The sequence below is a fragment of the Bufo gargarizans genome, chromosome 3 (genome assembly GCF_014858855.1).
Source record: "Bufo gargarizans isolate SCDJY-AF-19 chromosome 3, ASM1485885v1, whole genome shotgun sequence".
NCBI classification, from domain to species: domain Eukaryota; kingdom Metazoa; phylum Chordata; class Amphibia; order Anura; family Bufonidae; genus Bufo; species Bufo gargarizans.
The window spans coordinates 165,288,029-165,303,255 of record NC_058082.1 but is presented as its reverse complement, the minus strand read 5'-3'; the positions used below and the strand labels follow the sequence as shown (position 1 = coordinate 165,303,255).

Below are 15,227 nucleotides of genomic sequence, written 5' to 3'. Positions count from 1 at the left end.
GATGCGGCATCCGTTTATTTTGGAGGATCCGTTTTTCCACAGATTTCTTGTAATAAATGCCTATCCTTGTCCGCAAATGTGAAAAAAGTAGGACATGCACAATTTTTTTGCTGAAGGGAAACACGGACAACGGACGCGGAACACAAACAAATGAACTATCAGCATTTTTTTGATGACCCATTGAAATGAATGGGTCCCCATCCTATCCGCAAAAAAAGGTCCTAACAGAAATGATGTTGCAATTTCAGTCTCAAGCCCCCCCCCCCCCCCCCCCCAGTGGGACTTGTTGAGGGAGGTATACTTCACTATGCTTTGGTTCCTGCATGTAAACTTTTGGCATTGATAGGGGCATGTTCTCTGATGCAGCCAATGACTGGTGGCAGAAGCAAAACGTCCACATGCAGCATGTTACCCAGTAGTGATGTGCCGCTTGTGGACATGTCATCGATGCGGCCAGTCATTGGCTGTTGTGGTGCACATGTCCCTGTAAATCTAGAAAGTTACATACAGGAACCAAAGAGCAGTGAAGACAGCAGTGGAGCCAGAAACAAGCTTCAGGAAGCAGGTTTCGCTGGGTGGGTGGGGTATTTAAAAAACGATATGAAGTTAGACAACCCCTTAAAGGTGTTTAAAATACAGATACTGCATCAAACATATTGTTTGATTCTTCTTTTTACTGGTATCTCTTCACTTGTCATATATGTTTTTCCATGAAGTTCAAGTTTTATTCATTGGGTAAAAATAACTTTTTGATATGTGGTATTAGGTAATCAAAGAAGGGTAACATGAAGGGTAACATTTTATCCAAGTGCTGCTGTTTGGTATCGTCTGTCATCTGTTTTTAGAAATATAGTAGAGACTATACACTGCACTGCAATTCTGTGCAAGGTAATGAAGGGGCTAACCTTCTATTGGGTGTTGCTGGCCTGCTGTTGGCCTAAAATGCACACACAACATAATGTAACAACATTAAATTTTAGAGTTGTAATACAGGTTATCAGGCTATTTTCCTTTTTCCCATTCTGTATGTATTCTGATTATAATAGAATTATATAAAGCATGCCAATGCTTGTCAAATGTTTTCCATTTAATAGGACATGTTCCTAAAACTTTGGTGTGGTATGAGGAAGTGGAAACTAATTGCAAGGTGTGACTTCCCATGTTGAAAAGAAAAGTAATTCTTCATAATGAGACGTTAAAAATACATTGGAATATACTGTATATGCTGAAATAACTTGCAAATTAAAGGGGTTCTACACCTTTTTACTACTATCCTTTTTCCCACAGGCCCAGTGACTTCCTGACTATTATCACTAGCCTGAGTTCAGTCCCATTAACTTCAATAGGGCTGAGCTGCACCAGGCCAGTGATAATAGTCGTGAATTCACTGGGCCTGCGGGAAACAGCGAGAAGGCCACAACGTTACTGAAAGCTCTGCTGCCTTCTCAAACAGCTGATTGGTGGGGGTCCTGGGTGTCGCAGCCACACCAATCAAATACTGATGATCTATCTAAAGGATAGATCATCAGTAGTCAAAACGTACAGAACTCCTTTCATTTATTATCAGAAAGGAAAGATGTTTTACTATTCTACTTGTTTTCCAGACACTCACCATTGGTGGTCCTACTATAATGCACCACCTTAAAATCAAAGACATGGTATACATGTAGCAGCTGTATACCAGGTAGCAATAAAATGGGTATCCCCACAGTAGGAACTAATGGAATATCACTGGGGATGGAGCTGTGTAGCAGTATTCTACACAATGGGTGGCCAAGAGTGTTGCTCAGAAAGCTAAAATATATCTAATTCAAACGATATGCCATAACATTAAATTATGGGAATGCAACTTAACGGTATATTGTATGGCTAAAGGTGTGGCAAATATAATAGGCTCCACTGTTCTGGAAAGCCTTTCCACAAGACAAGAGTGTGTGTGTCTGTGAGAACTTATGCTCATCCAGTCAAAACGGCATTTGTGATATCAAGCACTAATTTTGGATGAGAAGGTGTGGCTAGCAATGTGTTAAATTTCATCACATACAGTGCCTTGAAAAAGTATCCATACCCCTTGAACTTTTCCACATTCTTTCATGTTACACTCACAAACTGAAATGTATTTTATTGGGATTTTATTTGATAGACCAACACAAAGTATCAAGTAAGTGTGAAGTGAAAAGAAAATGATAAATGGTTTTTAAAAAAGATCTTTGTGCTGATGACCTACCTCGCAGTAGTGCCACTGACTTCTCTTAGTTCACCAAGCACAGTAGATTGTATAGCAGCTGTACTTGATATTTCAGCTATGCCCCATTCACTTCAATGGGACTGGGCTGCGCTGCCCTAGAACATGTGACCAATGAACGTGATGTCACATGGCCTAGGCTAAGCTGTGAGAAGGCCCCGTCGGTGCCTTCTCAAACAGCTGATCGGCAGGTGTCAGACCCCCACTGATCAAATACTAGTCTTTTTGGACCTTGCTTTGTGCACAGTCATGCTGGAACAAGAAAGGGAGATCCACAAATCTGGAATCATACAATTGTCTAAAATGTCTTGGTTTGCTTCCCTTCACTGAAAATAAGGGGCCTAGCTTAAGGCTACTTTCACACTTGCGGCAGAGTGATCCGGCAAGCAGTTCCGTCGCCGGAACTGCCTGCTGGATCCGGCAAAACGTATGCCAACTGATGGCATTTGTAACGGATCCGGCAGTTTTTTTTTTTTTTCGGTCTGCGCTTCTGGTATTTTGAATGCCGGATCCTGCACTAATATATTCCTATGGAAAAAAATGCCAGATCCGGCATTCAGGCTAGTGTTCAGTTTTTTGGTCGGCGACAAAACCGTTGCATCTGTGATTTTATTTCTGTCCTGATCTGTCAAAAAGACTGAACTGAAGACATCCTGATGCATCCTCTACGGATTGCTCTCCATTCAGAATGCATGGGGATAAAACTGATCAGTTATTTTCTGGTATTGAGCCCCTAGGACGGAACTCAGTGCCGGAAAAGAAAAACGCTAATGTGAAAGTACCCTAAACCCTTAGGCCTCTTTCACACGGGCGTCATGTTTTTTGCCCGGATAAGAGGCGGGTGCGTTGCGGGAAAATGCGCGATTTTTCCGCGCGAGTGCAAAACATTGTCATGCGTTTTGCACTCGCGTGAGAAAAATCGCGCATGTTTGGTACCCAAACCCGAACTTCTTCACAGAAGTTCGGGCTTGGGATTGATGTTCTGAAGATTGTATTATTTTCCCTAGATTTTCACCTAGAACCCATGCGTGAAAATCGCACCGCATCCGCACTTGCTTGCGGATGCATGCGATTTTCACGCAACCCCATTCATTTCTATAGGGCCTGCGTTACGTGAAAAACGCACAAAGAGGAGCATGCTGCGATTTTCACGCAACGCACAAGTGATGCGTGAAAATCACCGCTCGTGTGCACAGTCCCATAGAAATGAATGGGTCAGGATTCAGTGCGGGTGCAGTGCGTTCACCTCCCGCATCGCACCCGCACGGAAAACTCGCCCGTGTGAAAGGGGCCTTACAGATAGCCTTACACCATTATCCATCCTCCACCAAATTTTATAGAAAGCACTATGCATTTCAGTAAGTAATATTCTCCTAGTATCTGCCAAACCCAGATTCATTAATCAGACTGCCAGTCAGTGAAACTTGATTTATTACTCCAGAGAAAGAGTTTTACTTCCCCATAGTCCATTGGCAGCATCGTTCCCCGTTCCCCGTCCCCCCCCCCCCCCCCTCCCCGAACAGCCTGCCAGACCCTGCTGCTGCAAGTGTGAAAGTAGCCTCAGCGAGCTCTGACATGCCCCACTTCCTCACAACCGTCTCCTGTGTCTCTGTTACTAGGGGCGGATGGACTACAGGCAGTGGACTACAAATTAGGTGGAAGTGAGACCCCTAGTGGCCATGACTTTACAGGGTTTTTTTAAGACATATTTTGTAAATGCAAATTTGCTATTTACACTATTCTCTATTAAATGAAATGGAATTCTGTGAAAGTCACAAATTCTTTTTCTGTTTTCACTCCACCTGGAGTGAGATTGCACAAAAATTTTGTAGCATTTTAAAAAGCCACAGTTCACTAATCTACCTTTACATACTGACCTGCATTATCACAAATGGCTTTAATTTCTGGTGCGAATGGTTAATTAATATGTGCCACAGCAGATTAGATGATTTTGGGCAAAATAAGCCATAATAATAAATAAGAAGGTACAAATGCATTGATAAATGTGGGGCAATGCGACTACGAGTATTCCTTCATGGCTGACCTGTTACTCCTACATGCTTCTAGTTCATAATAGCACTTACAATGGGACAATCTGACTTGTAGGTAGCCTATGACATACAACCATGTTTAAAGACACTGAGTTCTAGTATAATCATACTAATAGTACTGTTCATCTATGGAGATTGCATGCGTGTCTGCTCAATTTAAATGAACAGTTCCCCCCATTTTAACCACCTGTATGTGAATATTTTATATAATTTTGTTTATAAAAAAGAGTTGGATATTTTTCTGTATATAATTTTTTGAAATCGCTCCATGTATTCTACTTCCTACTCTGCCTATTTTACTTCCTCTTTGTTAGGACTTTTAGCATGGCAAAGTGCCCCGCTTAACCTTTTTCAGTCAGACAATCACTGTAATCAAAGAGAGCCCCCCTGTAGTAACTTATCTAGAGTTTTACACATTACACTATGCAATGCTCTTCTGTGGGGATCTTTATCTAGACTTATCAAGATCTGTCATACTGTTATCTACAATTCTACACCTACCATTACAACGAGGATTACCTTTCAGACAACACCTTCCCCTCACAGCAGCAGTAAACTAAAATTGGATCACCTACCTATTTAGGAGATCTTATCATTTGTGTTCACTTCTACAGATGGACAGTATTTTGCATTTAATTTTTAATGGCATAGTAGATGCCGAAATAGAAGAGAATAACAGCTTAAAATTAAAAACTAAACAAAAAAACGTTTTCTATGAATATGGAGGTTTAAAAAACAACAACTTTTTGATTAAAGTATCTTTACATTTTACATGTTTGCAATAGATGTGAGTGAAACATCTGAACTCAATAACTAGGCTGGGTGTCCACATACTTTTGGTCATATAGTGTACCATCAGCCACTGTACTGGGAATGATGCTTTAAGGAAGCTCACAGTAAGCGCTCATTTGGACAATCGCGCCATGTTTTGCGGTCTGCAAATTGCGGATCTGCAAAACACGGATGCCGCCTGTGTGCGTTCTTCAATTTACATAGCAGAACGGGCGGCCCATTATAGAAATGCCTATTCTTGTCTGCAAAACATATGCAGCAAAAAAGAAGAGGGAGAGGCACTCTTAGGGTGGTAGTTTTTTTTGAGAACTAGGTTGAAAGCAATAAATAGTTAGGCTCACCTTTACGTGTTGTGCATACGTAGGCACAACACTCGTGATAGCATATGGTCGGTGAAGCCAGTATCGTTTACTCCTCGCTAGTGGGGCTGCCAGTTCTCCAGAGGAATGATAACGTGAACAATAGAAAGATATGGACTGTAAAAGTCCGTAAGGTTCGATACCTCTTGGCGCATAAACTCGACCTTAATGTATTGAAGATAATTCCTTTTATTATTCCTTCGGGGGGCAGCACTGTGCAGATAGACTGTGGACTCTTACCTGAAGCACAAAATGTCCCTTCTTGTCTCATGAGCACGGACTTGCAGACTTGAAAAAGGAGTATATTCACTCCGAAACGCATTGTCACCTACAGCTCAATAAAAAGGAATTGTCTGCAAAACTGTGGAACGGATGCGGACCCATTCATACGGTCTTGTGAATGAGCCCTAATGCAGTTGCATTTTGAAGGCAAGAAGTTAGGAGAAAAGAGAGTGGAAAAAAGGAGGTAAACAAAGTATGGAGGAAGGATAGGTGTAGCATAGTAGGCAGTTGGGAATACAAATTATAGCCGCTGCCACACCATGCAGAATTGCATAGGGCAGGTGTGTCAGGCTCTATATTAGGGCATTTATCAAGGCAGCAGATGTTGACATATGTCAACCAGTGAAACCAGGTTTTGTTGAAGGGGTTCTCTGGGAATAATGAGTTTTTTGCAAGTGCCAGAAGAGAACATTCATACTTACCTGCTCCCTGACGCTCTGGTCCATGAAGTATTCAGATCTGGTGCAGCATGGGCATGGTCACATGCTCTGCTGCAGCTAAAGATTGACTTCAGCGGTGATGTGGCCACAAGCAGCATGTCACAGCTGAAGCCATCACTGGCTGCAGCAGAGCATGTGACCATGTCCATGCTGCACCAAATGTAAATATGTCAGGGACCGGCACATGCACACACTGGAGCCAGCATGGAGGATCATAGCGGCGAGTGGCAGGTAAGGCTACTTTCACACCAGCGTTTTTGCTGGATCCGTCATGGATCAGCAAAAACACTTCCGTTAGGATAATACAACCGTCTGCATACGTTATGAACGGATTCAGTTGTATTATCTTTAAAATAGCCATGACGGATCCGCCATGAACGCCACTGAAAATCAATGGGGGACGGATCCGTTTTCTATTGTATCCTATAAAACCTCTTGCACCGCACCACATCGCGGACAGAAAAACGCTGCTTGCAGCGTTATTCTGTCCGTGATGGGGACGCAACGAAATGGAACGGAATGCATTTTGGTGCATTCTGTTTCGTTCAGTCCATTTTTTTCCCATTGACAATGAATGGGGACAAAACTGAAGCGTTTTCCCCCACTATTGAGATCCTTTGACGGATCTCAATAGCGGAAAGGGAAAGCACAGATGTGAAAGTAGCCTAAATATGAATCTTCTGTTTAGAGAGGTAGGCTGCTGGCAGTTGTGAAAAATTAATTATTCTCAGAGAACCACTGTAAGGATGGAATTAGTCTCTTTACCATTGGGATTAAATCCTACATGTTCACAGAGTAATGTCATCGATAATCCTGACATGAGGTATGGAGGACACCAGGACTACTGCTTGGCAGGGATACATTTTCTATTATATATTAGTTCAGTGGCCGGGTTTGGGGTAGCCCTAATGCTATACTGGGTCCCCGGACACAGTCAAGGTGTAATCACGTCTTGCTGTCCGGAAGGGATGTGTATGCCACACATGGTTCACCTTAATGGGAAATGAGTCCAGAGAGTCCGGGTCTAAGGTAAACCAATGTGCCTCCTTACTGGAGGAACTCAAGTGCAAAATAATACAGACAAGTCACCCAGCCACTTATTCTCATCCTGGGCAGAAGAAGGTTTTGTGCTGAGGAAAGGCCTATGCTAGCTGTTCCTTTCTCTCTCAGAAGGCTTTTACCCTAGCCAAAGGGTTGGTGGTCCAGGGTCTATGGCTCAGTCATCCAGCTGGCTCCCTAGTCAATGGTTGGTGATTCAGGGTCTGTGGCAAGGTATCCCCATATCAGTGTCTTCCTCTGGCTACTCATGCAGTCTGGCAGTGTTTCTTCTACTAAACAATAGTCCCTATTTGAAGACAACTAGGGGCTCTGACTGCTCTCTTTACATACACCTTCTAGCTGGACTAGAACCTTAGGGTCCATTCACACGTCCGTAGAATGGGTCCGCATCCATTCCGCAAATTGCGTAACAGGTGCGGACCCATTCATTCTCTATGGGGCAGGAATGGATGCGGACATCTTCTTGTCCGCGGCTCTGGAAAAAAATAGAACATGTCCTATTCTTGTCCGCAATTGCGGACAAGAACAAGCAGTTCTATGGAGGTGCCGGCCTGGTGTATTGCGGATCCGCAATACACTACAGACGTGTGAATGGACTCTTATAGTGGGATGGGTGGAGTGGAGAAGCACAACCTAAACAGAGACAATGTTGCAATTTCAGTCTGTTATAGACTTGTATAGAGTTTCAATGCAAGTCTATGGGAATGACTAAGTAGTTTTTCCAGGGCACTACATTAGGATCAAACACTTACATCTTTTAAAAGAACTAGAATTGTAGAAGAAGTGTTAAAGCGTACCTGAGTTTCCCCAAAACAAGTTTGCATAGTTGCTGTGCTTCTTTGTACAATCATAACTATAAAGGAACTGGTGTCTTTTGGGCTTCCCTAAAGTCTTTCAGCCATAATAGTCTCAGTTTCAGCTGCACATCGAGATGTAGAGAGAAGAAGGGAGCTCAGAAAACTGATAAGGAGGGAAAGATCAGACTTACAGACACACAGGAGCTTCTCTGCTCTTCATTGGCAGTGTAGAGACAGTGCTTCTATCAGGCTCAGGATCTCAGCTAGCTCTGACACGCCCCCATTTCCGCCATGTTACTTAGGACAGATCTTGCCTGACAACAGGCAGTGGACAGCAAATTAGGGTGAAGTGAGACCCCTAGAGGCCATGACTTTACATTCTTTTGCTTTCAACACTGTTCATATCTCCAGTAAAACATCTTGCGTTACTGATTAGTAACAAACTTGAGGATTTTAAAGTAATATTATAGAAATCTCCAGAAAAATAGATACAAGATCCACCTTTGCATCAATGTTTTATTGCTCCAGTACGTCTAAAATAAATATGAAGCAACTTTGGAAAAGATCTTCATTAAAAATTTCTCACCGTTCTGAGCCAGTAACTGCATCGCAGATCTATGTGTATCCATGGTAACAGACAACATGCAAAAGCATAGGTCTGCATAGGAGCTGTAAAAACAGTAGGATATTTTAATGAAAACCGTTAGCAAAGTTAATCCATTTTTTCTTTTTTTAGTGTGAAGGGGGACACAGTCTACTCCTAGTGTGATACTGATTGTTTTTTAGCGGTTTTGTGAAAGTAAACCTTGCTACAGATAACCAGAGTGTGTGAACATAGAGCTATGCAACCATAAGGCCACGTTCACATCACTGATATTGCCTTTGTTTGGCTCCGTTTTATAGTGGAAGTGCTGGATTCGGCACATAACTGAAACCAACGGAGTCGAACAGATCCCATTGACTATAATGGGGTCCGTTCGGTTTTCATTTGCAGTGATGGCCAGTTTGCATTGTTCGCCCGCGAACACATGCAGGCTGCCATCTTTACTCATAGGTCCGGCGAGGCACAGGTAAGCCCTTACCTGTGCCTGCGCCGCGAGCCGGTCTGAAACAAATGCGGTCACCGGGAGCAGGCACTTCTGAGAACAGCCGCCGGGGGCCTTCATCGGGCGGTTCGCAGGCGAACAATGCGAACTGGCCATCACTGTTCATTTGGGTGTGTGTTTATTTAGCAGAAATATGGCACTGCATGCAGAACTTTTTTTGTCGTCGCTTTTGGCGGAATCTGTGATGGGGGCCCCAAAGGGAGCCTCCAATGCAGATGTTAACATGACCTAACTAGTTGTCACATCTATGCAATACAGCACAATATATGCACATATTTATTAAAACTTGTATGTAGATATAAAAATAAATTTAGAGTAATGCCTTACCTTTATATTATCTGAGTAGTTTCTGGGCATCACTTTCCTTTCCGCTGTGCCAGGTACATGAAAAGCAATAGACTGTTTGTTGTTTGTTTTGATGGTTTTCAGTTTTGCTCAAAGCACTTGTCGTCAAAAACTGCTATTGGTGTGGACTACTAGTGTATAGGAAATGTAACAATTTTCCATCTACCCACTAGATATTATCAGCACTTATGAAGACCATGAAAGAATGTTGGTACCAGAATCCATCAGCGAGGCTTACTGCCCTAAGGGTCAAGAAGACGTTAAACAACCTGAAGAATTCCCTAGAACAGAGGAAACAAGACTGTTGAAAAAAAAAGTGATCAACTTCATGATTTGCACAGTTATAAAACTAAAGATCACAGTGAAGCAAAAAGAGAAAACGTATCTCAAGTTATTCACGACCATAAAGTCTGATAAATTCCAGAATTCAAAGCACATCATCATCTAACATGGATTCCTACCAGTGGGTTCTCACCAGCTTTTCACCAGCATTACTCCTGGCATTCCCTATGCGGGAATGACAGAACATGCACCTTTACAGCCTACTAGTAAGCCATGCTTCCTAGGCATCAATTGGTATGAATACAGAATTTAGCAATATAGAAAATATATTAAACTTGTACATGTCCAATGTATCATACACAATGGAAATATTTTAAGAATTCACTTTTTTTTTATATGCCCCCAGCCTGGAATACCTGTGGAAAAATCCATACTCACCTGCTCCCTGTTGCTCCATTCAGGCCCCCTGCCTCTCTTCACTGGTCTTCCAGGTCCTGTCTGTTAAATTCCTCATGGATGAGGTCATGTGTGTTGATGCAGCCAATAACTGGTCTCAATAGTGATGTGTCCCCAAGCAGGACATCGCTGAGGTCAGTCATTGGATGCAGTGGCCCACATGAAACCATCCATGGAGAAGTTAACATACGGGGCCTGGAAGACTAGTGAAGACAACCAGGGAGCAGGTGAATATGGATTTCTCCACAGGTATCCCAGGCTGGGGAGGGCCAATAAAAAAAAATCCTGGACAACCCCTTTCATTTTACTTTGTAAGCTTTATTGATCACTCATAAAAAGGCCCCCACCAGTCCTATGGAATCACACAGAATGGCACCCATATTGTTTGTAGTCATGTCTTTGGCAAATCTTCAGCTTTGTGCAATGCTCAGACATACATTTGTACTTAATCTTTTCCAGGTCCATCTGCTGTGAGAAGAGATGTAAATGTACACAACAAGGATTTTTAATATATATACACAAAGTCCATTGTAAGCTTTTTTTATATCTACAAAATATATTCGGGGAAGTGGCACCCTCTACTCAACGGTCATACAGTTATATAGTAATTTCCAGTCATAGCGCTTGTATACCATTTTTTTAGCTGATTCATTCATTCATTCAAGTTTTGGGTGGTTTCAGGCATAGCTTTGTTTTCAGAGTGTTTGATTTTTGCATTTTTGTTTGCATTAAAGGGAGTCTTTCACCTAATCTGAGCGTTTTAGACCGCTCAGATCAGGTTATAAACTGTTTGACCCTCATTACAATGGTACCTTTCTTTACTGTGTCCCTTGTCCATGATCATGAAAAAAACACTTTTTAAACGTATGCAAATGAGCTTCTGAAGGTGCCCAGGGGCGGCGTTACTGGGCGATGTGCCCAGAAAAACACACCTCTTTAAGCCCTCTGGCCCACTCTTCTGTCCTATTATTACATCCTCCTCTGTCTCCAGCCAGCGGACGTCACGAGCAGCAAGAGAAGAAGTCAGGCTGGGAACTGGCCCGCACCTGCGCACTGCTCTGCCCATTATGGCCAGAGGAGCAGCTTTTCATATTGCGCATGCGCCGGCCAACTAAAGACAGCCGGCCCGCTGTCCTCTGGTGCCGCTCATGACTTTCGCCAGCTGGAGGCGGAGGAGGTAATAGGACAGAAGGGCAGGCCAGAGGGCTGAAAGAGGTGTGTTCTTCTGGGCACATCGCCCAGTAACGCCGCCCCTGGGCACTTTCAGAAGCTCATTTGCATACGTTTAAAAAGTGTTTTTTTCATGATCTGGACGAGGGACACAGAAAAGAAAGGTACTATTGTAATGAGGGTCAAAGAGTCTATAACCTGATCTGAGCGGTCTAAAACGCTCAGATTAGGTGAAAGACTCTATTTAATGCAGATAAATATCTTTCTTCTCAACTATATGACTTTCCTAAAACTATATTAGGCTCTGTTCACTCTGGTGTTTTGTTTATATCCTATTAGGTTTTCATTGCACCAGACTGGCAGAAACCCCTAGTCTGCCACGCTACTCCACTGGGAAAGAAATAAAAAGTTAAATATTACAGAACTAGTATAAGTAAATGGAATCTGTTATGATCCTTCTGAATAGCTTAGGATCTGTTGCTCAAAGAATTCATCATATCTGTTATAGATCCTTTAACAATAGAAATCAGTGTAAATTAACGTAACAATGTAAATTTTTTATTTTTTTTAAAGATATGTAAAGAGGTATCTCCCGGGAAAAGAGAATCATCTCGCTACCGCCACCTTATGGAAGTGGCTCCCTATGAGTCAAAGTCTGACTTTTTGAGTCTAGTTTTACACCTGCGGCACGAAGATCCAGACGCCTAATCCGGCATGCCGGGAATTGGCTGGATAAAAACCACAGTATGCAGAAGTTTGTATCCGGCCAATTCTTCAAATTTTTGCTGGAATGTGGCTGGATCTCCGCTGGACGCCATTATACTTAATGGGGCCAGCGAGAATTCCGTATGTATCCGGCAGCACCAGATCCGGAGAGTTCCAGAAGTCTGTTCTCTGCTGGAACAGCCTGCCAGAATTCACATGCAGGTGTGAAAGTACCCTGACAAGCCTTGGAACATAACAAGGGAAAATAGCCAAACCAAATATCCATCCGTAGACAGCTGTTTCGGAGGGCTTGCCCTTCATTCGTATGGAGTAGGATTCTGGCTGGCTCAGTGCAATGCCTTGAATGCAGCTTAGGCAGGTTATTGGCTCTCCTTAAAGAGACCAGCTATATATGGAGACTTATTGGCAATGCTCCATGGTGTAAAAAAATATATATAATTACCACTGAAACATTATGTAATGAGAAGTATTAAAGGGATATCCCCACATCATAAAGTCATGGCATATCCTATTGGTATGCAATCACTTTACATCAAGTACTAGAGGTATCCCATAACCTAATGGTATGCCATCACTTTACATCAGATATTAAAGGGGTATCCCTACATTCAGGGCCATCTTTAATATTGATTGGACCCTGGGCAAAAATGTACTTGGGCCCCCTGGATCCCACCTTCCCACACCTTAGCAGGCAATCACGCCCTCCACCACAACACACACACAAAAAATCCACACATCTGGTAGAGTACAGTGAATGACTGTAAATACTTCCAGTTCTGAAGACTCCAGCGGCTCAGGATAAGTGCTCTGGGCTCAGGCTGGAAGTGGGCACCACTCTGCAGGAAGGAGACCAGGGCTCGGCTCACCCTAGTGTTACAGTGCACCCCACAGTATGCAGTATAGCACCCTATAGTATACAATATAGCACCACACACTATACAGTACCCCATAGTATATAGTAGAGCAGTATAGCAGCCCACAGTATACAGCACCCCACAGTATACAACACCTCACAGTATAGCACCTCACCGTATACAGCACCCCACAGTATACAACACCTCACTGTATACAGCACCCCAAACTATACACGATACAGCCCCCCACACTATACAGTACAGCAGTATAGCACTCCACACTATACCTTACCCACAGTATACAGACCCCCACAGTATACAGTACAGCAGTATAGCACTCCACAATATACAGCCCCCCCCCCACACTATACAGGCCCCCCACACTATACAGCCCCCCCACACTATACAGGCCCCTCCACACTATACAGCCCCCCCCCACAGTATACAGGCCCCCACACAGTATGCAGGCCCCCACACAGTATACAGCCCCCCCCCCCACACAGTATACAGCCCCCCCACACAGTATACAGCCCCCCCCCCACACAGTATACAGCCCCCCCACACAGTATACAGCCCCCCACACAGTATACAGCCCCCCCACACAGTATACAGCCCCCCACACAGTATACAGCCCCCCCACACAGTATACAGACCCCCACACAGTGTACAGCCCCCACACAGTATACAGCCCCCCCACACAGTATACAGCCCCCCCCCCACAGTATACAGCCCCCCCACAGTATACAGCCCCCCACACAGTATACAGCCCCCCCACACAGTATACAGCCCCCCACACAGTATACAGGCCCCCACACAGTATACAGGCCCCCACACAGTATACAGCCCACCACACAGTATACAGTCCCACACAATATACAGCCCCCCACACAATATACAGCACCCCACTATACAGTAGTTTACAGTATATTAACATAACAGCCCTTGTCACCTTTTTCTGATGTAATCTTCACACAAAAAAGCTTCACAGTTAACTTTTGCAACACTCCTGATAGGACCTGTGATGACCTCATAGTCATGTGACCAGTAATTGTTAGGTTACTGGTCACATGGTTATGATGTCATTAAGGTCCTAGATCACAACGTTAAAGTACACAGACAGCTTGACACCCGGGGCAGTAGCTAGCAGGGCTCAAGAGGCAGCTGCCTTGGGCCCCCCAGGAGCAACTGGGCCCGGGGCAGCTGCCCCTTTTGCCCCTTGGTAAAGACGGCCCTGCCTACATTATAGAGGGATGACCGGCCACCCAATGTGCATGGGAACTGCAGCACTGCTCCATTCAAGAAAATGAGGATGGCTACAGATCCCTGGATAACTGGATGGCCAGAAGCGCAGTTGTGTAAGGAAGACTAGTGAAGGGGCTGCAGTTCCGTCATCCTTGGCATCTGAGTTTGGACCCCAAAGATCATAAAGTCATGGCATATCCTAGTGGTACGCCATCACTTCATAATATGAGAATATTTAAATCCTAAATTAGGTTGAAAAAATTCTACAAGATTGTGTAAAAATTACAACAAGCAAACGATCTAATTTCTCTAGTGTAAGGTACAAAATGAAGGCAAATGCCTTGTTTGGTTACTATGAGCAATCCAATCTCCACTACAGATGCCTTAATGAAATCTAGTTTATTGCTCATAAAGCCGAAGTCCTGCGACCTTCATAAATATTCATTTATAAGTGGAATTATTTTACAATGAATCTCTTTTATTATTTTATTTGACAGTTTAGTTAAGGTATGAGCAAAATAACGGGTGGAGGGTTTACATCCAAAACTGACAGTGTCCTTTTATAAGACGATACATCATCATCAATTCTGCCGTATTAGTACATAGCAGTGATTTTCTGTGCTATGGCCGGCCTGTACATTGTTCAGGTTAATCACATTTTTAAATAAAGTTGACAGTGTGTCTGGGGGTACACATTACTACTGTAGGCACAATCGATCCCACTTCAAAAGTATATCAAATTTGATTTTGGCAGCTGAAATGCAGACAGATAAATAAACCAGCTCCAGGCAAATAAGAGTAAAATGGATAGATAAATCAATTATAATGCAGTATTTTTTACATTTACATTTGCCCTAACAGAAGCTGCACTAAAACACATATCTAGTCACTTGTCTTAGATTCTTGTTCAGTTGAGCATCTGGCATGTCCATGGGGCTCTAGCGCTGAAACATACGGTAGTATTAGCTCATTTTAACAGTATATGGCCCCTTAATAACCAGCTATTTGTTTTCCATTCTTG

At 43.4% G+C, this 15,227-nt stretch overlaps 1 protein-coding gene across 2 annotated transcripts in view; it reads left to right on the top strand.

The window, feature by feature from the left end:
• Window positions 1-10,970, top strand: part of LOC122932155 (serine/threonine-protein kinase receptor R3-like) — a 127,908-nt gene extending 116,938 nt beyond the window's left edge. For both annotated transcript variants that reach the window (XM_044286407.1, XM_044286406.1), the window contains one exon: window positions 9,650-10,970. In XM_044286407.1, coding sequence (XP_044142342.1) covers window positions 9,650-9,784 — 135 coding nt within the window. In that variant the 3' untranslated portion in view covers window positions 9,785-10,970. The remainder of the gene's footprint in view (window positions 1-9,649) is intronic.
• The last annotated feature ends 4,257 nt before the right edge of the window (window positions 10,971-15,227 follow it).